At 36.7% G+C, this 26344-nt stretch overlaps 1 protein-coding gene across 2 annotated transcripts in view; it reads right to left on the bottom strand.

Moving 5' to 3' along the window:
* The window catches only part of CAPS2 (calcyphosine 2), a 28071-nt gene extending 2110 nt beyond the window's left edge, over positions 1 to 25961 (bottom strand). Inside the window, exons 1-17 of one of the 2 annotated variants that reach the window (XM_031055580.1) lie at positions 25844 to 25924; positions 25140 to 25165; positions 23502 to 23548; positions 21924 to 21969; positions 21690 to 21800; positions 18609 to 18764; positions 16177 to 16296; positions 11632 to 11699; positions 9183 to 9302; positions 8015 to 8089; positions 6395 to 6490; positions 6187 to 6280; positions 4823 to 4938; positions 2871 to 2947; positions 2238 to 2392; positions 1587 to 1706; positions 422 to 518 (exon numbers count right to left, since the gene is read on the bottom strand). In XM_031055580.1, coding sequence (XP_030911440.1) covers positions 422 to 518; positions 1587 to 1706; positions 2238 to 2392; positions 2871 to 2947; positions 4823 to 4938; positions 6187 to 6280; positions 6395 to 6490; positions 8015 to 8089; positions 9183 to 9302; positions 11632 to 11699; positions 16177 to 16296; positions 18609 to 18764; positions 21690 to 21800; positions 21924 to 21969; positions 23502 to 23548; positions 25140 to 25165; positions 25844 to 25850 — 1531 coding nt within the window. In that variant the 5' untranslated portion in view covers positions 25851 to 25924. Of the gene's footprint in view, positions 1 to 421; positions 519 to 1586; positions 1707 to 2237; positions 2393 to 2870; positions 2948 to 4822; positions 4939 to 6186; positions 6281 to 6394; positions 6491 to 8014; positions 8090 to 9182; positions 9303 to 11631; positions 11700 to 16176; positions 16297 to 18608; positions 18765 to 21689; positions 21801 to 21923; positions 21970 to 23501; positions 23549 to 25139; positions 25166 to 25843 lie in introns of both variants that reach the window. The other variant, XM_031055579.1, reaches the window with a different exon arrangement.
* Between the last annotated feature and the right edge of the window lie 383 nt (positions 25962 to 26344).

Genomic DNA, 26344 nt, shown 5'->3' with positions numbered 1-26344 from the left:
AGTGCTGAGTACATTCCATGTCAGTTAGAATCCTTGCACATTTTGATGGAAAACAGTAATGTGAAAATGAGAGTATCCTACTAAGTGAAAGATATTAATATCATATTTGCCACTGATAACTTACAGATGAAAGCTGTGAAATAACTGCTTACAGAGGTAGGGAAGAGAAGTACTCTGCATCCAGGCAGTATCAGCAGCTTGATAAAGGGCAAGTATTGAAATTGTGTATATCAACTCATTACTACTTATAGTTACGTTTGGAGAGATTCAATTCAGATGAAGAAAGTTCCCCTTTAACAGCTCAAGTCTAAGTAAATATGAAAACAGTTTGTATTTCCAACCAGTTTCTGGATCTGCTATCTCTGCTAACAAGATGATTTCCATAGGCACAGATTTTTGTTTGTTTCTTCATGTGAATTACCTGCCAATACTAGAGGATGTTTCTTTGCACAGTAACATTTTCTGACATCTACCATAGGCACACTCCCAGTTTTGTTGAAATCTAGTTTCATATACGCCTATAGGGGAAAAAAAGACTTTCATATTAGCATCTCAGGAAAAAAAAAAGTGGAAAGATAAAAAGATCAAATACACTTAACTACCTAGCACATACTTTTAGATCTTCTGCAATGGATGATGTCAATTCACCTATTTTATGTAAGGCACCAGATACTAGAAAATCCTTCTAGATTATGCAGATTCATGATTATTTTACCTCAACAGTTTTCACATCAAATATGTGTCCCCTGGTCAACACAAAAAAACAAATTGTCTCCTCTCCCTAATTTCTAGCTCATCTTTAGAATCAGAAGTTCAGCTGCTTCCCTTCTGCCTCCTCTAATTATTAAGATTCCACATTATTCTGGCAGAAGCCTCCCCACAGCCTCTCCAGCACTGCTAACAGCAGCTTCATTTGCATTTCAGTTTACTCAAATACACATGCTCCATACATAAAGCTAGGAGAGACAGATCCTCCATGACTGAAAGCATGAAAGTATTTGTCATTTTTCTTGATCGTGATATCCAGTTGCTACTCCTTTGGCTGGTTTGTGATCAGTGTCTGATATGCAAACAGCTCCACATTACATTATAGACAGATAACAAGTGGCATTTCCCATATAACGTGTCTCACAAATATGATGACTCTTACTGTTGGTCTCAAAGGAGACAAGTATTGCTGCATCCTATTTCAGGCACTGCAGGAAGAAAGTCTACACATGCAGATTTGCCAAAATGTGTCATTTGCCAGAATAAGGAAACAGGCTTCTGAAAGAGATCATCTTAGGGTACCAGACACTTCATACATGGGATGGAACTACAAGAACAGCACATATGCATGAAAACTCAAAATAATAAAGGAATTAATTCTAGAATTTAAAATGAACTAATTTAACAATGGAACAGCATGCAGTCTACTAATTTACCTTTCTATTGATAAACTGATCTGAAACTTCAAGAAGTCAATTTTCAGGTATAGAACTTAAGAAAAATAACAACAAAACCCAACAACTAGAATATGATGAGTGACTAGCTCCAAAGTTAGACTGCAAAATATCTACACTTCAAATATCTGCAATAAAACTTACTTTTCTTACAAATGTTTTCCTATATTCATTCATTTCTCCAAATATGGCATGAGTAAATTCTCCATAGTCGACCTTATCATTCTTGCTGTCATCAAGAATAAGCCATAAGGATTCAAAGTCCTGCAATTTAAAAATATTTTGCCAAAGTTCTTTTCTAGATCCTGAAATAGAACAATTGCTATAATGGGAAATTACAGTATTCTCACAAAACCCCCCAAACTTCTAGATCCATACTCATTCAAAGATTTGTTAAAATAACGCAAGTCATCAGTGGTCACTGATGACCATAATTCACATTATTCACAGTTCTGATAGCTGTGAGCTACTTTTACTACATAATATATAAAACAAAGAAAAAACTACGTAAAGAGCATGAACGAAATTATTTTTCTAAAGCCTAAAGAGAAAAAACGGGTTTCAATCACACTTGCTTCTTCATGTCATGATGTAAAAAAAGATTGCATGTTTTAAAATATATTTTTTTATTTTTAAGAACTTCACATAGAACTGCCAACATACCTTAAGGGGAAAAAAAAAACCAAAAGAAAACATGCACAACCCAGGTATTAAACTATAGATTTAAGCAACAAAAATAAGCAATTCCATAAATTAAGAAAGATAATACCCACGTTTAGTTCCAGCTAGACTCACCCCTTCAGGCATTTCCAAATGGAATACTTTTAGAGCTTCTTTCAAGGCTGCCCGAGAGAGAAGACCATTTCTGTTCTTGTCCATTTGTCGGAAATACTTTCCTAGGCCTGTTATAACCCGAAATCCTCTTTTACTTAGTGTTTCTCTGAATATACCTGGGGATTTAGAGAAATAAAGGACACAACATTTACCTGAAGTTGTCCACTTGCTATGGAGACAATATAGAAGTAAAGAACACCACATCTATGTATAATGGTGCTGGTTAGAACGACATACCCATGCATTCAGGCTCTCTTGTCTTTGATGAAAAAAAGCCAGTCCAAAAGGAAATCATCAGTTATTTAGCATTTGAGTGAAAATCATATAAAGTATGTTTAACAAACAATATCTAACAAACTTTTTTCAAAGAGACCACATAAGGAAAGAAAAAATGGCTATTGCCCTCAATATGTTCAGACTGTAAAACTGCCCTCTTCTGTGAGAACGGATTACATGCCATTATTTAACATACAAAGCAACTTTGCAACAACTGCTTCAGAAGAATACAGAAATTCCATTATGAGACACAGAGTTGCTTCTTTATTCTACAAAGATAAAGAAACTAAAATTAAATGGGTTCTGGTAGATACAAACCTTGAATCTTCTTGAAAACTTCACTGTCATCAACTACTTGCCTGGAACATTCTTCCTTGAGTTCCACAGAGGAAGCTCTAAAGAAGTCAAAATTAATTTTGATTGGTAAAATTACATGTAATAGGACTATATTCAAAACAGATGTAGTAAAAAATGCCAACATACTCAACTTTATATTTAATTCATATACTACCCTTGTAAACACAATATCCAATGGCTTGAGTTTGAGAGGGCACTCACAAAAGTCCTTGCTGACCAGCTGCAGATGCGCAGAAATTCTTTGCTAACAATATCAACTGGAATTGCCTCTTAGTGCTCATTATCCATGGATAATTCCTCCCATACATAAAATCTCCAGAAGTTTAGTTCAACCCTAATCTCATACCACTGGAAGAGTTTGTTAAAGTAACTACATTTAATCACCAACAGGAATATAACATGTAATAATTTTAATCAGAATATTTTAAAAAATGGAGAATCATTACTGTCAACTCTGAGCTGCTTGTTCACCAGTGTTTTGTCATGACATACTCCTGCTTTCTGAGGCCAAAGACTTATCTCTCTGCTATCTAGTAGGACTTTTCATCTCCACTTTGGGTACCTTCCATTATGAAGTCCCTAAAAGCTTACCTACCTAAAAGATCACCTAAACTGGAAAGTCAACAAGCACCTGCAGAGGACAACGTGCTCTCTCTAGAATACATGTAAACCAAAAGATTCATGGTTTGTGACAGAAGGACATAGCTGCTCCTGGGAACCTGCTGTAGACCTTTTGGACTGCAGCTGAACAGGATTTTCTGTCAGTAGAGTAATGAAGGTAAGAGGACTCAATTCAAGACTTATGCACCAGAGAATAGAGAGCTTAATAACATCCTCATACAGAAGAAAAAGATAGACTGAAACTTAGTCACTAATGGAAAGAATACAGAGAGAGTATAAAAAAGGAAATAATAATCAATTCCACCACAGGTAATAAAAAATCCAAAATTACAACCCATTGAGCTGCTCTTCTTTATGGTTCTTCTATTCAGAGGTAACATTGGTTCAACTCCAAATTTCACAGGTATAAGATTAGCCACAAATGATAGAAAAAGCTGCTTTACTTGAATGATAGGCTTCTGAGATGTAAAATGTCTCATATAAACTAGCTGAAATTAAACTATATTGTGTTTTATTTCACTGAAACCTAGCCGAGAGGGAACAATTAGCACTAAGCATCATACAACTATATAGTTCTAGAACCAATTAAATTTGAATTTACTGTTGTATGCACTGTTAGCTTACTCTGGCTCCTTTGCAAAGCTTTCAGTCTAAAGGGACTTCAAGGGAATATTACCATATCTGAGAACAAGCTTCATGTGTCTAAATAATTGCAGAAAGAAAATAATAGCCAAGTTCTGCTAACAAAGTAGTCTTTAGATACTGAGCATATTTAATTGAAATTAAAATTATTCTCTTCCGAATCAGGAAGGGATCAAAGTATAAGATATATGAGAAGAGCCTGGGAGAGCTGGAACTGTTTAACCTGGAGAATAGAAGCCTTGAGGGGTCTTACCCTCAAGTACCCATGAATACCTGACAGAAAGGAGTAAAGAAAACTGAGACAGGCTCTGCTCAGTGGTGCCTGTTGACAAGACAAGAGGCAATGTGCACAAACTAAAACAAAGGAGGTATATGATTTGTATATAAAAACATGTGACCTCAAACAAAACAAAAGAACAGCTTCACATTCTGTTCCATCCTCTCTTTAAAATTACTCCTTACCATTCTAGGAAGTTACTGAACTATGCAAAATCTTCCAATATCAATTACTAATTTCTCCTAACAACAGTCTATATATTAATTCTGCTTTTAGCAGGATAAGCAGTAAGGTATTAGGAGCTAATTTTTTTTTTTTTTTTTTTTTGCTTAAGGAAAGAAAGGTAATTGGAAAAGCAGTTATCAGCACTTACTTTAGATAATCCATAGCTGCTTCATCAATACTTATCACACGAAGGGTGAAGAAAGGGTTCTGCTTAACACTTTCTGGAAGGTTATGATCGACACTTCGGAAAGTCAGATTGGCTCCCTGTTGGTAAAGCACACAATGATTTAAAAAAAGGTTGTGTATTTCATAGAGGGGAAGGGGAAATAAATAAAAGCAGCAAACTAAAAGTAAAGAAGACTGAGAAGAATAAAAAAAAATGCAGTAGCTCTAACTGTAATATCTGGGCAGGCTTGGTTTATAAAGTCTCCAAAACTCATGACTTTGGAAGGAGGAGACAGAGACACTGCTCCTGTGCAAGGGACTCAACCACTTGGACCTTGTGAGAGATCTGCATATCCTAATGTCAGCCCAGAAAGCATGATAGCAGATATGGAGGTTCACAGACACAGCATCATTCCAAAGAGGTACTGAACTCAGTTCAGTACATTTTATGGATGACTTTAGGATGCAACTTTATTCAGAACACACTTCCATCTGCAGGCTGCAAAAACACACATGACAATAAAACATGAAAATCCCGACAAGTAGCTATATCTTTCATATCATAAACTCATCTATTTCATCTTCGAAATTCTTAGGTGGTTGTGTAAGCAGTTAGGATAGGCATGTGATTAGACAAAACACACTAAAACTCATGTCGACATCTTTTACTTTCTACATTTCTCACAAACATGGTTTTTCCTCCAAACTTCAGGTTTGCAGGAGCATTTGAAGAATTTGGTGAAAACAGTCTGTACTTGAAAACTTTCTCAAGTATTTATAAACCATCAACACTTTAGGCAGTACAGAAGTACAGCAGTATAGAAGGTGCAATATGATTTTTAATCAGCCACTAGATTAGATGGTAGACAAAGCTTAACATTGTTTCATACACTTGCTCTGAACAGCTGTTGTTTACATTTCAAACTGGAGATTAAAAACAATTAACCCACAATTTCTTCATGTTTAAAAAATATTTAATCATTGCTTCGAGTGTGCCAGCAGACCTTGCAAAGATTATTTACTTTCAGCAAGTACTTTGGTCTACTTCAGGATTCTCCTTCCCGAGAGAAGTGGATCACTTAGTCCAAAAAAGGTCCACACTGTCAGCAGTCTTGTGCCCTCTAGGGGGAGAACTACAAAGTACAGCTTCATCTGAAACCTAAATTTGGAACCTCTAAAACGTGGGACAACAAAACAATCCAAACTTCTGAAAATCTTTAACTCAAAAAATGTCACTTAAGGGGAAGACTTTTGGTCTTCCCGGAAGGCTAGATCACAATTTACAATTCAGATATCCAAATATTACCTCCAAAGAAATAGTATTACATGCAGCAGAAGAATACTTACAACGTAGAAGTCACTAAGATCATAAGCTTTTCCCTTTCTTTGTCCACGTTGATGATGATAAACTCCCTTCTGAATGAAAGGCAAGGCATTTGTCCTGTGAAATAATTCAAAATTGGTACTAAAACAATTACATTTATTTAAGCTCCTTGGATGCTTGGATAAGTGAAATATGTTTCCTAAAACCCTTTTAAAAAATAATTAATCCTACCTGTTTTTTCCAAACTGTCGAAATTCATACACAGTAAGGGATTTGTCACACATGAAAAAGAATCCAATCAACTCCCTACAAGCATCGTGACCATTTCTATAAGGAAAATTGAAAAGCACCTTTATGTTTTTCATCTATATAAATCCAATTCAACCCAAACATAAGTAACATTTATTTTGGAATCAGAATGGTTTGAGTTAGAACAGACCTTAAAGATGATTTAGTTCCAAAACCCCTAGTGTGGGCTGGGGCACCTTTCACTACACCACTCTGCTCAGAGCTCCATCTAGTCTGGCCTTGAATGCTTGCAGGCATGGGGCATCCACAGCTTCTCTGTGCAACCTGTTCCAGTGCCTCACAACCTCACAGTAAAGAATTTCTTCCTAATATCTCATCTAAACCTGCCTGCTTTCAGTTTGAAGTCATTCCCCCTTGTCCTATTACTACACACCCTTTTAAAAAATACCCTCTCCATCTTCCCTTTTGTAGGCACTGGAAGGGTCTAAGGCAAGAGGGTCTCCCTGGAGCCTTCCCTTCTCCTGACTGGACAATTCAACTCTCTAAACCTGTCTTCCTAAGAGAGGTGTTCCATCCCCCGGATGATCTTTGTGACCTTCCTGTGCATCACTCCAACGGGTCCTTCTCGTGCTGGGGACCCCAGAGGTGGACAGAGCACTGCAGGTGGGGTCTGACAGGAGAGAAGCAGAGTGGCAAATCCTGTCCCTCGCCCTGCTGGCCATGTTTCTTCTGGTGCAGTCCAGGACATGGTTGGTGTCCTGGATGCAAGCACACACTGCCAGATCATGATGAGCTTCTTATCCACCAGCACCCCCAAGGTCTTCTCCTCAAGGCTGCTCTCAGTATCCATTTTATTTCCAATGTTGCATGCTGTACAATTGATTTTTTAAAGAGCTCTTTGACTATTTTCTCTAACACACCATGAAATTCAAGTTGTGGATTCGGTCACATATTTTAATTCAATATTCCATTCTCCAGAATGCTAAAACACCTCTCAAGGCTTCATGTTTTAGTATGCCAATATAGTTTTCACTGATTAACTAAAGGATTGCATATGCCAGGACTACTGCATTCATTGAGGTATATGAAAGTATGTTGCTGAATATTCAGCTGTGTCTAACAAGTATACAGCTCACAGCTGCAGAAAAGCATCACTTTCAAAACTGAAAAATATGTTTATGCTACCACTACTCAAATCAGAACTTTCTAAAATTTAATACATAAGCAGCTATGAGCAAGTTGCAAAGCCATTACTACTTATAGTAGTTGTCACATCTAAAATAAGGCTAAAATAATTTTAAACAACTGAGATGCAACAGCTAACAGCACTATTTTAGACAGCCCCTGGGGTAACTGTCCTGAATAGAGCTATGGGTATGATGGTAACATAGCACTGCTTACAGATCTTAACATGGTACAGTGGGACTGTAAAGCCACTATCCATTAGCCACGTCAAAATCTGTGCTACATATGGACACCCACACATACTTTTTTTCCTTCAACATAGGGAGCAGAAATATTCAGTGCAATTAATCAGTTCAAGAGAGTAATCCTCATTCACAAATTGAGAGCATTGAAAAGCTTCACAAAACTTGTGATTACCTCGATATAATCCTACTATCGAAGCGTAGCTTGTTGGAGAGCATGTTCTCAGTTAGTCCTGATTTGGTCCTTATTCTGTGAAAATAATGCAGCATGTTAATGATACCTATATGCTCCCAGATAATTGTTACATAAAACTCAACCATTTTCCAACAGCAAAAACCATGAAATACAGTATCCTTGGCAACTGGCTGAGGAGATGATGCTTTGTAGTTGAATTAGAAAGCAACTCAGAGCTGTAAAGTGTTCTGTTATTATATAATATGAGAGTACATTCACAGAGAACATAGATATGAATGGGAAATTTTGTTTACATGCACTTACATAAAGAATTAACCTTTACCACCCACCACACTTCCATGAACCAATGCATTCTCTTGCAAAAATACACAGGTGGGGGCATTTTTACCCACATAAATATTTTATATTGGCCCTATTACTAGTTCCAGAAATGAAGATTTGTCTATGTGATGGATGTAAGAAATTGAGACTGTTATTTCTGTCTTTTTTTCCTTTTTTTAAAAATACAAAGATGACATTTGATGAGAAAGACTTAAGAGCGGGATGTTAAAATGCACAAAGCAGAAATTCTTGCCTGAATGTTGAGAAAAACAGAACAAAACTCAGACCTGCAGATTCATTTAATTTTATGGATCACAGTGTCTCCTCGGGGTTTTTTTAAGTCCTTGAAGCTACTAGTTCAATGCTGACAGTCCAGGAATGTCATTTAAATGCCAATAGGGTTAATTATTGCAGCAGAAATCAAAACATGAAAGAAAAGTATGATTATTGTGAAGATCTACATTAGCATTTACAGATGCATATTTATGCAATTTATGCACCTAAGGATAGGAATCTCTGAAAGCATTGCAAGCATCCAACCACTTGGAAAAGGCTGGCAAATCCTTGTGATGAATAATATCACCATAAGCTTAACAATGTTCTCCCAGTTTTTATAAATTCTATGAAGCAATCATTATTCACAGAGAATTTACAGAAAAAGGTCCCTGTTATCTCACTAGGCAATAACAATCACAGGAAAGCTACAAAAAAGGCCTCACATGAAGCTGGTGGATCCAAGCCAAAACCAGAACATTTGGTAAAGCAAACAGAATTCACAGAGCTAAAGAAAATATATATAGCAGGAAATTTACTTTTATAAACTTACTTTGTTTCATGGAGAGTCCTTTTTCTAAAACGCATTGGCGCCATCCCAACTCCCAGAAGTCCTGGAGCTTCCTTGCAAGCATCGGAACGTGTGGACTGCTCTGGATCACTTATAACAGCTCTGACCACAAAGAGCAGGGAGAAACCCTCTGACTGTTAGTATGGCTGGATTTCAGGTCTTACATATTTTTATGCAGGAAAGAAAACACCCAAGAATAATACAGTAATACAATCTTGAAGCAATCCATTAAGATTGCATAAATTTGTGGGCCTAATTTTTTGTTTATTTTTACAAATTCTTAAGTCTATTTCACAAAATCAAACATATGCAATAATATTCTGGCTGTGCACTGCTATGTAGTAATGTTAAATGCAGATACATATTACTTAAAGTATATTTTATATATCTTTATATAAAATAAATCTTAGTATTATGAAGGCTTGTGGGGTTTTTCATAATTTCTACTGCTTCTGTAAATATTTCATCAGTGATATTCTTTAACCATGGCTCCCTCCAATATCAGTGATATCAGTTGCTAGCACTGGCCAGTGACATCACCTCAGAATCACAGAGTAGCCTAGGTTGGAAAGGACCTTAAAGATCATCTAGTTCCAACCCCATGCTGTGGGCAGGACACCTTTCACCAGACCAGGTTGCTCAGAGCCCCATCCAATCTGTCATCCAACAAAAACATTGGCACTTCCTCCCTCAAAGTGCTAACTACACAGCTGAGAGGGTCTCAAAGTCCCAATAAGCAAAAAGGAACAGATTAACTGGGATTTGAACATTTTGATATTCTCTGTATCAGTTAAACAACTAAACAAAAGAAGAGAACCTTTAAAAATAACTGAGATGCTTGTTATGCTATTAAAATGGTTATCAGAAGGGGAAAAATAATTTTGCATAGCTATTATAGTTTTCTAAACTTGCTCTCTGATCTATACAGATACATCTTAGTACACATCAGTTACACTGATTTAATTGCAAGATTTGCTCTACTAAAAAAATATTCAAAATACCTTTGTATTTCCTTAAATAGCTTTTATTCATGCAACAGTTTTGAACTAATCTTTTCCGATTAACATCCTGATATCTGATTCCAATTTGTTTAGAAGTACTGGCAGAGTTATATTTGGAACATAAACAGAGAGATTTTTTAAATTAAAACTTCATCCTGATGCAGCTGCAGCACTACTGAATATTGTTTTGACATTATCAACAGAAAGGTTCAGAGTAGAAGAAGTAAGACATGGAAAAAATAAGGCAAAGCAGCAGAAGGAGGAAAAACACAAAATGGGCACAGATGTTTAATGCAACATCAGTAGTACTAAAACACTTCAACATAACCAGCATATTTTTAAGATCACCTCTGTAAATATCTTTAAAGGGATATGACACAAGCCAAGCACTTATCTGAAAACTGGGGGTTCCAACCCTGCATAGTTGCATAATTTTAATCCTGAGGATTAAAATTGGAATTTAACATTGTGCTTCATGACAGTCTTATCTCCCTCAGGCAACCTTCTTTTCATGTCAGCTTTTAAATAGTGTAAAAGTGTTAAGAGACTTTCAAACAATATAGGTCATTTAAACTTCCAGTGTAATAGAAATAAAAACTAAAATGGTGAAGTGCAACAGCATTTCAGCCTCAAAATTTTAGGATTTGATGGGCTGGAACACCAGTGCAGATGACTCCGGAGTCTGTAAACTATGCACAGAATGCAAAATAATCTAGACATACTCACAGATAATTTTTTGTAAGTATGAAGTAACATGAAACTATATTAAACTAGCTTGCATCTTTGTATATTGTCACAACCAGACAGCTTGCATAAAGCCCTGAATTATTAAAGCATGCTTAAAATAGAGGGATCTTTCTGCACAGAAGCAATGCTTTCTTGAAGTTAAAGGGATAGCAATGAAGGCGCGAGATCTTACTGTACAACCTGGACCAACTCATTTATAATAGTGCCTTTTTTCCCTCCATGCCCAGCATTGGTATAATACTCCTTTATGCCTGAGATGTGCTGTTTCAGTATTAATAAAGGATGAATAAATATAAATAAAGCTAAGATTTTTGGAAAGGACAATAAATATTGAGGACATGTAATTTATAACATCAGGCATCCATGTATTTTCTTGAGGTGCAAGAGGGTTATTTTTGACAGCTAGTGCTATTGTACAGACCTTAAAATAGGTTCAAGCATAAAATTAGAACTTATTTCCAGGAAAAAAAATAACATACACATGGCACTTTAAACTGATATTTTAAGATGCAATAAAAAGCCTTTCACTTAAAGAATTTTTTGTAAATAATACTACTACATAAGACCTCAGAAGATTTGGAACAAGATGATCAAAACATCTCTTAAACAAGAAAAGCCAAACACTAATGGATCTAAATCCTTCTATAGGGAAAATTGAAATTTTACATTATAAATTCATTTACCTACATAATTGATCCACCATAACTTGTTCTACAACAGCCTGTTTTCTCCTCTCTGAAGCAACATCCTCCTGCAATGAAAAACTGGCTGAGAACAAGTGAAATACATAATAGCAGGCACTTCAAATAATAAGTTACCCTTGAAGACAGCATTCAGAGGTCACAAACTTACCTATGCCACAATTAATATGTTTTTATATTTTTAATAGATTCTATTTGCATTAAAAATAGTCATATAATATTCTCTGCTACACACTCAATTTGTCTATGCATATTAGTTGTAATAAATATGAGATTTGTAGTATTTAAGTTTACAGACAAAATCCTTATTTCTGTATTGTTTCTAATGGATTCTGTAAGTACAATAAAGCCTGAGGAGACTCACATTATTCCAGGTTTTTCAGGTGACACAGATTTCAACTAAGAGAATAAAACTTTACCTCCAGCAATATTTAGTCAAAAATTCTTTCAAGACTTTGTCTCAGTTGCAAGACTTTTCTTTCCTGCATGCCACTATAATGTTCTGCTGAGACAGGTCAATCTGAAAAACCTCTCAGGAAATGTCATCCTAAAGGGGAAAGGGGATTTAACATGATCTTCTTTTAATTTTTATTAGAGTAACACTGAACCGTAACCTTGTGCCATTCACTGTAATGTGTGCAGGCATTGATCATAACCTGTTACACAGAGAGAACCCAAAACACAAAAGTATGGTCCAGGATTGTATGGAGGCCACCAGCAATAACCAGGCCTCAGCACCTCTCTTAATCTTCCACATTCTTGAAGTTTTTTACTGCATTTATTTTGCCTTTTATTCCAAAAATTTAATTTTATATATGAGAAAATAGAGATTATTGTTACTGAGGGGGTTTATGCAAACTTATTTTTTTTTTAGATATTCTGAAACTAAAGATAATTTTCTAATTGGTCTTATGTGCAAAGGAAATCCTAGAGAGATCTAGCCTTTGTGTGGATGAAGAACTGAGAAGTTCCCAGGTACCTATAAGAGATAATTCCTAATTCCACAGAGATGTTATGGGTAGAATTCACAATCTTCAAATAACTACTGACTGGCACTAGTCAAAAAAAAAAAAAAAAGCCAAATCAAAAAAAACCAAATAACTAATGCAACACCAGACCAGCTGTTGGTTATTCCAAACTGATTTTAAGCCTTAGAAGATTTCAGAATTGTAAGAGGTAGGAGGCTTTTTCATTTGATTTCATGTTTCATTTTTGCACCTATCAGGTGCAAAAACTACAGGGTGCTTCATTCTGAGTTACTGATTCTTTACCCATTAACTGTTGCAACAGATGAATTAAAAAGAATGATTTAAAGGAGGACATGGTGATAGTATAGGGCAGTATTTGTTATAACATATTCCATGGACCCAGTTTATAGATCCAAACCAGTTAGCATGCCAAAAAGAATCTGATTTTTAAAAAACCAAACAAAGAAAACCTTACACCTTAAATTTCAATTTAATTAGGTCACTGAATAATCTTTCATGAAACATCTTCCATTCTGCTCTTAGACAAAAGGTCTGCTATGAAATTACAAAAATGCAGACAGCAGAGGCAAACATTGAATTTGTAGCAGCTCTCACTGCAAAAGTAGTTACTGTTGTTCCCTAAATACAAGCATTCAGAGGAAAACAACCTTCTTCAGAGGTTATATACGACATCTATTGGCAATGGGCTGTGAATCACAAAGTCAAGGAACAAACTGAACTGGAAAGGGCCTACAAAGAACATCGAATCCAACTCCTGGCACCACACAGGACCATCCCTGAACCACACCATGTACCCAAGAACATCGTCCAAACACTTCTCGAACTCTGTCAGGTTTGGTACTGTTAGCACTTCCCTGGGGGCCCTGTTCTGGTGCCCAACCACACTCTGGGTGAAGAACCTTTTCCTGATATCCAACCTAAACCTCCCCTGACACAACTTCAGGCCATTCCCTCGGGTCCTGTCACTGGTCATAAGAGTGAAGAGATTGGTACCTGTCACTCCTCTTCCCATAATGAGGATGTTGAAGACCACACTGAGGTCTCCCCTCAGTCTCCTCCAAGCTCAACAGAGCAAGTGAGGAGATCATCTGCTCCCCATACAGCTTCCACTCAAGGCCCTTCCCCATCATTGTTGCCCTCCTTTGGACACTTTCTAATACCTTCATGTCTTTCCTATATTGTGGCACCCAAACCTGCCCCCAGCACTTGAGGTGAGGCTGTCCCAGTGCAGAGCAGAGCAGGACAATCCCCTCCCTTGCCCAGCCATAATGCTGGGCCTGATGGACCCCAGGACAAGGTTGGCCCTCCTGGCTGCCAGGGCACTGCTGACTCATGTTCAACCTGCCAGGACCCCCAGGTCCCTTTCCATGGCACTGCTCTCCAGCATCTCGTTCCCCAGTCTGTCCTTACATCCAGAGTTGTCCTGTCCCAGGTACAGAATTTGGCACTTTCCCTTGTTGCACTTCATGTGGTTGGTGATTGCCCAGCCCTCTGATTGTTGAGGTCTCTCTGCAGGGCCTCCCTGCCTTCGAGGGAGTCAGCAGCTCCTCCCAGTTTTGTATCATATGTGAACTTGTTCAGTATCCCTTCCTGTCCTGCTCCCAAGTCATTTAAGATGTTGAAGAGCACAAGGCCAAAGATGGAGCCCTGCAGAGCTCCACTAGCAAACTTTCATCCCAAATTACAGAAAAATCAAGAGAAGTTCTACTTTAACATTTGACTTTTTGGTAATGATTACAGTAAAAGGACATGTTAACATTGTGTAGTCTTGAGCAAAATTTTCAGGTAAATAAAATGAAATGCCAACAATTGAGGCAACATATACAAAATGGAATAAATACACATGGAGCTACTACTGCCAGTTTTTTCCAGTATTCTACCACTATCAGAAGCTGGACCTAGGAGAGCCTGAGATGGTCCTCAAAAGAGAGAGTGAGTCAGCCTGTGCTGACCATGAGTGCTAACAAATAACAAAAGGGTTCTGAAGAGCTTCAGTAACACCTTGCTCAGACACCTGCTGGCTTTATTTTAAGGCATGGCAGCTACAGACTATCTCGTCTTTTGTAGTTTTGCACTGGTCCCTTTCTCAGGGCTTTCACTGTACTTGCTTTAGCACTAAGTAATTACTCTAGGGATAGTTCCAGATTTTTTTCCATTATCTTTAGCCAGTAGTATAGATTTTTTAATTTATTCTAAAAATAAAAGCTTAAGTACTTCCTCAAAAGATTTTCTTGTCATGAAAATTACCAGTGACCTCAGTAGAGCAATATCTGCATTCATTTCAACAAGACTAGAAATCAAATAAATGGTTGCAATGATGTAAAATTCAATGCATAGTGACGAGCAAATAAAATTAATTAAAATTACTATTTACTTTAAAAAATCATAACATTTCCCATGGCTTATTATTCCATGAGAAAGTTAGAATGCATAACCCTTTTCAGCAATCCCTTCAAAAACCAGTTATAAAAGCCATCAGTCTGCATATGCAAATACTGAATCATGCAATATCAAATCAAGGTTCTTCATCCCTGTAAATAATCCTAAATTCAAGGCCTGCCTCAGATGGGCAAGACTCCTATTGTTCAGTCCCAAAAAAAAGTAAAATTCACATCTATGTAATGAATCAAAGAAGTGTATTGGGTACATCCATGTGAGGAAAGTTTTAATTCAGCTCTCTGCATGCTACTGAGTCCATGGTGGTTTCCAGACTTCAGGGTTCCCCTCTTCCTTCAGAAAGGATCTGACTAAAGTCCAGAGCAAAAACAATTGAAAGGAGCAGCTAAGGTAGCTTGGGTTTGTTTAGTTTGCAGAACCAGCAGCTATAAGGCACTCTGAAGAGAAGTTACAGAGAAAAGAGAACCAAACTTTTTTGACAGAAGCCAAGAGTATAACAGGAGGTAAAAGTTACACACTGAGCCTTGGGAGGACTGGTGTGGACAATAGGGAGAACTTCCTCACACAGAGAATAGCATGTGCATGAAGATGTTGCTTAGAGACACTGTAGAAGCTCCATCCCTAGAGCTTGAAGACACAGCCACAGTTGTTGCTGACTCAATCTAATACTAGCTGATGGAATTATGGAATCCATTGAATAGAGGCTCAGCTAAAAGCTACAGATCAGAGGAAATCCTAGAACCATAGATTATCCCGAGCAGGGAGAGATCCACAGGGATCACCAAAGTCCAACTTCTGACACTGAATGTAACATTATGTTTAGGTTCACTCAACTACCTCAGTTATTCCTAGTTGTATCTGTACATATTACTCATAATTTGTGTTCTCATTTATATAGATTACTGCATAAAATACAAGCACTGCAGATAAGATTTTAAAATGCTCACTGGATTGCTCAGTTCAGCTCCCATTGAAAGAAGTGTTTAAACTCACACGATTTCAATGGGTGCAATTACATACTAGACCCAAATCTCCAAAGGCATAACTTCTGTTGAACTTCTGGGAAGCCGTTCTCCACATCTAGGTGGAGAAATAGCATACATACCAATAATACCAGCATAATACCAGTCCGAATACTTACAGCTTCTGATTTCCTTATGTTGTGCTGCATATTATAAGGTTTGTTTGTATAGCATTGTTGCAGGAGAGCTTTCTTATCAAGGGTTAGAAAATCATTGTCTCCATCTTCAAGCTGTGTACCCTACACAAAAATACATTCTTTTTATAACTCAAATGTAATGAATTGTAATAAAAACAAACTAAAAAATCCACATATGTTTTCCTCAAGAATTTATTTAAAAACACTACTTTCTTCTTTACTTTTTAATGTGTCAACTTCTTCCACTTCATGCTAACTAAAAGAGAATTTTTTTAAGCCTAGCTTTTTACAGAAACTGAACTTACAAGGAAAGACTAGAGAGCAAGATTTGTATCTTTTGAATACTTACCAGTTTTCATTCATACTGAAATAAATAACAAAATTTTTAAATCTCAAGAATACTGTGTTCCTACAAGCTTTGTGAAAAAACAGCAGCAAGTCAGAGAAAGCAGACTTTAGTATCTCTGAGGAGAAGAACTCATCCTTTTTCTGTTCAGCACAGGAACAGCCAAGTGGAAGCAGAGGATTTGCTGTTAGGTATAAAGCTCAAAGCTCACTGCTTTGTGTAGAGATACTGCTTTGTGACCAGTGAAGAAGTTAAATATAGCCTAGACAGGGAAAAGCCAAAGCATGCTACTGGTTCTAACAGACTTGTAAACCAGTCCCAGAGTATTACAGAAATATTTCCTACAGGGACAATATGAAAAAAAAGGATGCAGGAAGTTTTGACAGAAACAGGCTTAGCAATCTCCTCTAGGAGCACCTTCTTGACAGAAAAGAGAAGTTGTTACAAGTTCCACTAATCAAGCAAAACAAGCATGTTGAAATCTTTTTGTTTATTCATCTAATCAGGTAGTGATAATATCTAACACAAAAAAATTGTTCTGATAGACATTATATTAATATCTTTGAGAAGAATTAACACACATGCTTCTAGTGCTTAACAAGTATCTTTCTGGAACCCAAAATCACCAGAAAAAAAAAAAAAGCCAATCCTGCTTTTTCTCTCCCAGCATACATTTGCCATCTATTTCTTCATTTTTAGATAACTTGGCTGCTCCTGTAAATACCCTTTTGATGGGCCTGCAGTAGTGCATATAAAGGAGTCACTCCTTGGAAAACAAATGATACGGGTATCAGACCAGTACATTAGAGTGGAATCATTAGAAAAGCAAAAAAAAAAAAAAACAAACCACCAAACTATAACAAATCTCCAGAACAGAAAACCTTATCTGCCACTAAACATTAAACTAAACCACAAAGCACCTCAACTTTTTTTTCATTCACCTCTTATTCACAGAATGTTTATTAATAGGTTTTTTCAGATTCTCCTTTATCCGATCACTAGAAGCACAATTTGAAGAGAAAGCTCTTTTAAAGTTATCTACAATATGCGAAACAATCTTTCTTTAGAAAAACCTTCCCTTTTCATTCTACTGAATGTTAAGAAAGCAAATTCAGTAAACTCATTGTTATTCATCACAAACCTTTTCTCTGAAAAGCAATGAGCACAATATGTTCTATCAACATTTGCATACTTAACTTTCCATTAAGGTTCTTAAATGGTCATCTACCCTCAGCAGAATCCAGCATTCCACCAGTCCTCACAGCTGTTGCTTACTTAGATTTCCTGCTTCCTTACACCTACAATGATGCATCTTTCCCTGTTCAAACACTCTCCTCCACTATCTCATCCAAACACTATTAAAGTTGGGGTTTTTCACACCTCTGTTTTCCAGTTTCTCTCCACTGATCTACCCTTTCTTTCCACCTTAATCTGAAAACACAGAAGAAACCTGGCAGAATTAGTACAGCTTACAGTCCAACTGTACTGAATCTTATACCATATCAAAGCAAAAAGTACAGATAATATCATTCATTATTTTAACCCCATATTCCTTTGCATTTTCAGTGTTAATAGTTCTCTAAGGAACAGATTAAATCTTTAACTTCTCCTTTTTTAAGTCCCAATATACAGAATAGTAATTAAAGTACTTCTAGGCTTAAAAAATGAAACAGTTTGAATTAATTTCTCGTTTTGGAAATAACAATTTACCAAGATCTTTCTGCTGTCTCTCCTGTTCTGACAGGCTTTAAGTTCTCCCTTATCAATCATGCTAACCTTCAGGCTCAGGCTACAGGAGCACTAGGATGGCCAGTGTTACCCTCTTTACCAGAGAACACAACCAGACATTAATTCTCAGAGCACTTCAGTTTCTCTCTCTGCAACAACTGAAACAACCTTCCTACAGTTTATCTCCTCCTCAACATCAGATGTTTAAATTACATGTTTTTATTTCTTTACAATAAAAACATGAAATTAATTACATACATGTGCAAACCTTTCCAAACAGTATAATGAAATATTGATGTACATTTGCTATTTAAAAATGCAATTTCTAATTTCCAGCTACCTTTATTGAAGTGTCTGGACACTGGAGGTGGTCTTTTTTCTTTTCTGCAATTCTCTGAGGATGCTGCTTATATTCTTCCTTCATACCTGCTTCATACTGACCATGCTTCGACTTGGATCTGTCTCTGAGGGACGGCAGATTTTCTGGTCTTGTCCTCTGCTCCAAAACACAATGTTAAAGCAATTAGTAATTAACATAAAAGCCTCTGTCTGGTCTATTGATTTGAACAGCATTTTTTTAGTTCCTATAAAGTATAATGTCTAAAACCTCTTGATATAATGCTTCAAATTAAGAAAAAATGCAAGCAGGACTGCACATTCAGACTTAATTTTCATTGAGTTCTTCAAATTCTACCACCATTTTTCAATCTAAAACATACACAGTCACATGGTTTTACATCACTTTTAAAGAAAGAAGTCAGACTCAGTGGTTCTGCCTTATAACATCACTAAAACGGAAATTCTGACATTTGATTTTTGGATGGCTGAAAATAGATGGATGGATGTTATTTGGTCAGAAGTTCTAATACTCTTGTATGGCCGGTGAGAACTGGGACACTGTTCCTTAGAACAACATCAGCTGCACAGCTGAGTACCTTTCTAACCTTACACCCATTTCAGGGCTCTGCACAACAGAGGCTGGCATCAGTAGAAAGGGCAGCAATGACAGAAGTCCATGATTCCGTTCTCTTCTGTCTCCCTGAGTAACTAAACACCTTCACTATTTCAGTTCTATTCCCTCGGTGCTAATAAAAAAAAAAATTAAGGTGGCCTTCTCTAGCATCTCAACACTTGCAACTCATCTTGCAACAACAGTGTTACAGTCCCGCTCTAGAAAACCGTTCCACAAAACCCAAAAAGATTTATGTTTTTGAAGAGCCAACTTTCTCCTTCAAAGGAGGATTCACATCCCTTCCCAGGTTAATTCCTGAATTATAAGAGTATATTTAAATTTTTCCTCCAAAAGTGACCTATTTTAGGAAGATTTACTTACACAGTTACTGAAGAAGCTGGAATCTATCTGGCTCTGGGAAAGCTTGGTCAGAGCCCCAGAAGCAAGAAATGCAGAAGTAAAGGCCTCTCAGAGGAATACATCAAAATATTTTAAAACAGCTTTAAAATCTTCTCCACAGAAAAAAGATGGGGAGCAAGTCAGGCAAAAAAGGGAGAGAGGAAGAGGGAGAATGAGAGACAGAAAGAGAAAGGGTAAGTAAACAGAAAATGCATTCCAATACTTTGAGCACTCAATATTTAAGACATAATGAAGGTAGAAAGGAAACAAGAGATAAAGGAAAGCAAAAAGAAAGGGAGAAAGACCCTGAGAAACAAAACCCCACCAACCTTCTACAAGCACTCCTGCAGCTTGACAGAGTTATACACAGGAACTTTGTTTAAAAAAAATGGTAAAGCAAGCAGGGTAAGCATGAGCATCCAGACCCAAAAAAGGCCATAACAACTGAAGCATATTTGCACTGCACATTTACAAGGCAGTAGAAAGGAAAATAACCTATCAGTAATTACAGGTTTACAGTTACATCTTGAGCCATGTATAAATACCTATGTTGGGCATGAATAACCTATCAGTAATTACAGGTTTACATTTATATTTACATGTATAAATACCTATGTTGGGCATGTATTCTAAAAACTAGTATATTCTTAGTACATTATTTGAAAAAGACAAAAAAACCCCACCATTTCAGTTTTTACTTAAATGAAATTGTTTTTCAAGTAGAGAAACCAGTTGGTTATATTGGGGAACATACAAAAATAGTGATCTTGGCAGATTCACCTTGAACTCCAGCCAATCTGCAGTTCTCCCCTTCAAGTTACTATATTATTTGTTTCAAGGAGCAGAGGTTATGTACAAATTAATTTAAAATTGGTTTTTCTTCTAGTTAAAATCCTGGTGGGTTTGGTTTTTGGTTTTTTTTTTTGGTTTTGGTTGGGGTTTTTTTTGTTTTGGTTTGGTTTTGTTCTTGTTTCTTTTTAACACTCATTTGGACATTTCTTTTTTTTTTCTTAATTCTTAAAAAGCATTTTTAAGAATTTAAAAAAAAAATTTAAGAACTTAATTCCTAAAAATAAGAATTAATTAATTTCTTAGTATTTCTTAATTTCTTAAGGTTTACATAAGTTAAATCTTTTTGAAATAATGGAATTTTAATCAGTGTAATTTTAATATTTTCTCCAATAACCTAGCTCCTGTCTCATAAAAGAAATTATAACACACTACATTTTCAGACCATATACCGTAGTAGTAAACTGATAAGACTTTTTGTCAGCCTGTATTTTTTCAACTTCTTTACCTCCATTTTGTTCTGACACAATTTTCTAGACATCTATTTAAAGGAAAGCAGGAAATAAGATGTATCATGATCAAATAAAAAATTGTCACATTTATTTTGTTCATACTTAATTCAGATATAAGAATTCAAAAGAACTCTTTTCCTGCATTCAGGGAAGTGTAATAACTGAGTAATTAAATTAACCCTAGAAACTTTTATAGTGGATATTGATCCTGAACAATGTTGCACTGTACTGTAAATTAGAATATTAGCATCTGGGTTCCTGATTTTCCTTAAAAAGCACCTAAGACTAGTGGTGATTAAGTTTCTTAGTTATCCAGAGGGGGAAAGCTGACATGATGAGGAAATTTTAACAATAAAAAGAGCATCACAAATTAGACACAATTCTCAAGTTTATGTCCCAGTTCTGTTTTAAAGACAACAGCCCTAAGAAAAAAAAATTAAATGGCTGCAAGTAACTCCAAAAGTTTTCTTTTCACCAGAAGTAACTACTGCTCCATAGAAATACTTAGTGTTTGTAAACATGGATTTTAAAAATAAGTACAAAAGAAGGGTAAGTGCATCAATCAACAAAGAGCTAAGTTATGTAATAAAATATTTTTTATAAATATTCTAAAGAATCTCAGTAAAAGGACTTTGCTAAAAATATTTTGGACCAACAGCACTTGAAGATACAAGCTTAACCAAGAAAACTTACATTAAAAAATATGCATGCTTTTCTAAATTACTGCTAAAGGGGTATATTATAAAGAAATTTGTAGTGACAGACTGACATGTTGATGCTGTGCATATGGAGTCTGTAATGACATTCTCCACTCTGAAGATGAATCTTGCTGGCACCTAAGAGAAGAACTTCCAGTGTACGGCATGTAAGAGTCCCCATCCTAAAATCACAGAAAAAAAGGACAAGCAATCATAATTGTTTTATATTCAGAGTGATACTTTTAAAAATTTCTGAAAAATGTGAATTCTAAAAACTTTTTGAGACAAAATTAATTTACAATTACCTCTTCATCAGAATCTCCCAGCCTCCCCAGATCTAGGCATGGCACCCTGCAGGGAGTTAAAACAATTTTAACAGCAATACATTCCCTTATTTTTTAACTACAATAAAAGCACTGCCTATTAGTTATTATTAGGTCCTTCACAAAAATTTCCATGCAGCTGGATATGGGCTACTCAGCAAATCTCTATTAGCCCCTCTTTCTTCAGCTCAGCAAGTGGCCACAGAGCTTCTCTTCCCCAGTAGCAGAGTACCCTGTCAGCTGAAAAGGATCCTCTTTACTCCCACATTGGCTTCTCTTCCTTCCCCAACAGGAGCTACTGCAACATGATCATAAATGAGGGGTGCCTTACTCTTGTCTTCCACAGCACATCCGTGTCAACATTCCTCCGTAATCAGTCATCAGAGAGCAAAATGGAGGCAATTGCTACTGGGGATGCAAATCTTGTGAACTTTCCGTAGGAGATTAACACAGTAGAAGACAACCATACCTCAGTATCTTTTTCTGCTTAAAGAAATTAAAATATCTCTAATTCATCAAAGCATCTCTGTGCCTTCTGCCTTTACTCCAGGTACATTGCAGAGCACCATAAACAGATTTTTTTTTTATATTTTACCACCAATATTTGCAAGCAACTCTGTTATATCTTCTTGGAATAAGAGAGCTCCTTATCTTACAGTCTTTTTTTATTAGATAATGATAGACAGTACACAGAAATTTGAATGTTTTGACTTTGGTTGGAAGAATCAAAGGTCATAGTCACAAACACTTATAAAATAATTACATGCATTGGCTCTAAGGCATTTCAGTAAACAAAACTGGCTAAACCATCAATCATGGTCCTTGGAAGAGTAGATATTCCTTATGTGCCAAAGTCATTATTAGGTTTTAAATTTTAAAAGCACAAACAAAACTTCCCATTGCTTGTAAAAACCCTTCACAACAGCTTCTCTGTATTTTTTACTGTAATATTTGTAAAAGCAGTCAATAGCTAAAATACCATTTTTCTCCTTTTGGCATTAAAAATATTCAAGCAAAACAATGCATAAATATGTAGCTCTGAGTGACACCATCTGAAGAGGATGGAGCCAAGTTCTTGGTGCTGCCCAGCAATAGGACAAGAGGCAAAGGGCAGAAACTGATGCACAGGAAGCTCCACCCCAAAAAAACTCCTTCGCCACAGATGACTGAGCACTGGAACAGGCTGCCCAGAGAGGTTGTGGAGTCTCCCTCACTGGAAATACTCAAACACCATCTGGATGCAATCCTGAGCAATGTACTCTGGGATGACCCTGCTTGAGCAGGGAGGTTGGACCACATGGACCGGTGGGTTAGACCCAATGTGGTCTCTTCCATCTTTACCCATTCTGTAATTAAACCTCCACTCAGCCAAACATAAGTCAATTTAATTCCAAAGTAAATAATACATCAAATATTCTACTCCAAATATAAATCACAGAAAACAAACCTATGATGATAAATTTCATGGAATACTAAGTTGCATGTCACTACAAATGCAAATGCATTGTATTAATAATACACACAATTAAACAAGCTGATCAGAAATAGAGGCAGACTTACTCTGGTGGGCAAGGACTGTTTGTAGCCTGTCTATTTGGTCTCCAACCCTAAAAGAATGACACATTATTACATACCTAGGGGATCCAGATTAAAATACATAGTTCTCACTTTTCAATTTCTCCTTAAATATTTAAAATTAGAGGCTTAAAGTATCTGTCCAACATACTTGAGTAAGACACTACTAACAAGGGGAAAAAACCAAAAACTTCTCATTGAAAGCTAATTCTTACACATCATGAGACTAGCAGACTGAATATTCATCATGACAGTAAGATTTCCAGCCATTAAGAATCTAGACAGCATCCACATCAGCTATAAATAATACATTAAAAATAATGCGTCCTCCTGAGGCTTTGTACCATCACTGCTCACAAGGCTTCAGGTCACATTGTCCTTGTTGGGTGGGAACCAATGCTTAAACCAAAACCACAAGACTGACAGCCAGCTGGCTCACAAGGAGCTAGCTCAGACCCCAGAGAACCCCTGATATTTGGTGTAACTGTTTCATCTCAGCTTTACTATAGCAGTCCTGATGATGATTAGGCAGTTCAGTTTATTTATTTTGCAAGGCTGGATACCACACAGATCTCCAAACTCAACTGAGCAAGAACACAGCAGGAAAAGAGACTTGAGCCAAAGCATCACCTATCCCCCTACGGCTTTTGAAAACAGTTAGCAGCAAATCCAGAGGGAAGGCTGCTTGGTGCAAGCACAAAGTAACAATTCACCTAACTGGCCTCCCAGTCTGAAAAAAAATTGTTTGGGAACACTCAGAACCAGGGCTAACGTTTTTGTTTTCACACTTCTCAGCTCATAAATCTCAGCATCACAGCCGAAACGGAGCAGAATCCTATTTCCAGCAGTGCTCGAACATCCTTCACGATCTGAGAGCGAGCACAAAGCTGTAACTCCTTTCTTGCCATACAGCCTTGTAGCTGCTCCCGAAGCACAAGTTCGGCAACACTACCCTCTAGTGACTCCAGAAGGAGCCCGGGTACCAGGTCTGAGAGCTCCTCGCAGGTAATGAGCACCGCCACCCTGTGGTCACCTACCTAAGACCATCAAGGCATCAAAAACAAGGCATTACATCCCACATTTCTCTTTTTTCTGTTCTATTTTAACTGTGGTGAGGCAAAGAACACAGCTAATTCTAGATGCTAAAGCCTTAACATAATTCCTTTTCTAGAAGTCAACAAATCAGGAAGAATGCAAACAAAAACCATTGTGAACACTGGGGTGAAGCACATGATTTCAGTATAATTTTAATTTAAATTTACTTTTGCAAACTACCAAAAATCATGTGGACTAGAGAGTCTAAATTTGGAAACTTAGTTGCACAAGAAAGAAAAAAGGGATGAGGGATTAGAGGGAAAAATGACATTTCCTTTTACAACCCATACTAAATGCCTCAAATGTTCTTGTTGTACACAGGTATTTAATGTTCAAAAATCTGGTTAAAACATTAACATGATAACATTGGTGTATTAATGTTCACAAGAGGTCTTTTTTCATTCCAAATCAAACTGAAAAGAAGACCAGCAACTTGGCAAACTCCAAGAATTCCTAATGGGGTCATGCAACAAATAAGGAAGTAAAATGGGTGCTTGGGGGCTGAGGGAGGATTAGCAATTAACTTACCTTCATGAACATAAAGTACATAGTATCTGTGAGAAAAATAAACTGTTACTTACAATATTAATATTTACCTTAGCAGTAAGGAAAACAATGGCCTTCAGAATCCAAGATCATATTTGCAGGGACTATCAAAAGCTAGCCCTAAAGTTTCTACTACAGTGAACTTGTGAGGGTTGCACATCTACCCTATTTTAAAGCATAAACTATTAGGAATTCCTGGAAAACATAATTTCCCTCCATACTGAACGCAGAGCACTGAGATTCATTTTTCATGTCAACCTAAAATCATGCCTTTTCAAATTGTATTATGGGGGCTGCTTTACTTTATTGCTGTCTTGCAAAACAAAAACACAGACACACCTGTTGCCAGTTTCACCAACAGCTGGAGACAGCACACACAGTACATGTTCAAGCCTCTGTTGCTCTTAACTGCAAGTACTAGTTCATTCTTAAATCCCCCACATTCCAATTAAGTACTCAGAGTAGCAGTTATTCTTGGATAGCTGTTTATATTGGAATTTCTCACCCTCATTTGAGAAGCTGTCATACTAAACTATCCCTTTCTGACAAAAATAATTATTTTAAAAGGTGTCTCCTCTATAGAATGGATTTTAACCTCAAACTAAGAACCTTGTGAAGTATGACTAAAATATTTTTTAAATGTCAAAGTAAGGAAGAAAAACAATCACAAGCCTTCCATTGACTACCTGACATTTCTTCCCCCTCAATGACAACTCAGCCTTTCTTCGAGGGGATGCACCAACACCTTTAACTTCCAAATCCATGCAAATTCAATGGCTGGCAGCTTTCAGAAAAAAAACCTGAAAAATAGAAAATACTATTAAGAAAAACATGTATTATTTTATCTAACTACTTCTGGGGGTAAAAAAAAGTTACTGCATTAGAAAGAATTTTGTTATTGTCTTCAGCAAGCTATGAAATGCTGTTGGTTTCTCTTTTTCAGAGCCTCTTAATTTCAGCCTTTTATTACTAATGCTTAATCAGATTATGCTCAAATTTATGTTTTTGCCTCAAGCTTAACTCCCTCCTTTCCATTATACTTATCGATACATTCTCATTCCAGTATTACAATTTGTTACCCCTTGGCAACATCAAACCTTTGGTACTCTCTGCTTACAACTGCTGCCTGGCTCTCCATCGCTCAGTGCCCTGGGAACATTTCAGGACTGCCAGCCTCCGAGAGCTGC

The sequence above is a fragment of the Geospiza fortis genome, unplaced genomic scaffold (assembly GCF_000277835.1).
Source record: "Geospiza fortis unplaced genomic scaffold, GeoFor_1.0 scaffold166, whole genome shotgun sequence".
Classification (NCBI taxonomy): Eukaryota; Metazoa; Chordata; class Aves; order Passeriformes; family Thraupidae; genus Geospiza; species Geospiza fortis.
This window is presented reverse-complemented; position numbering and strand designations above follow the sequence as displayed.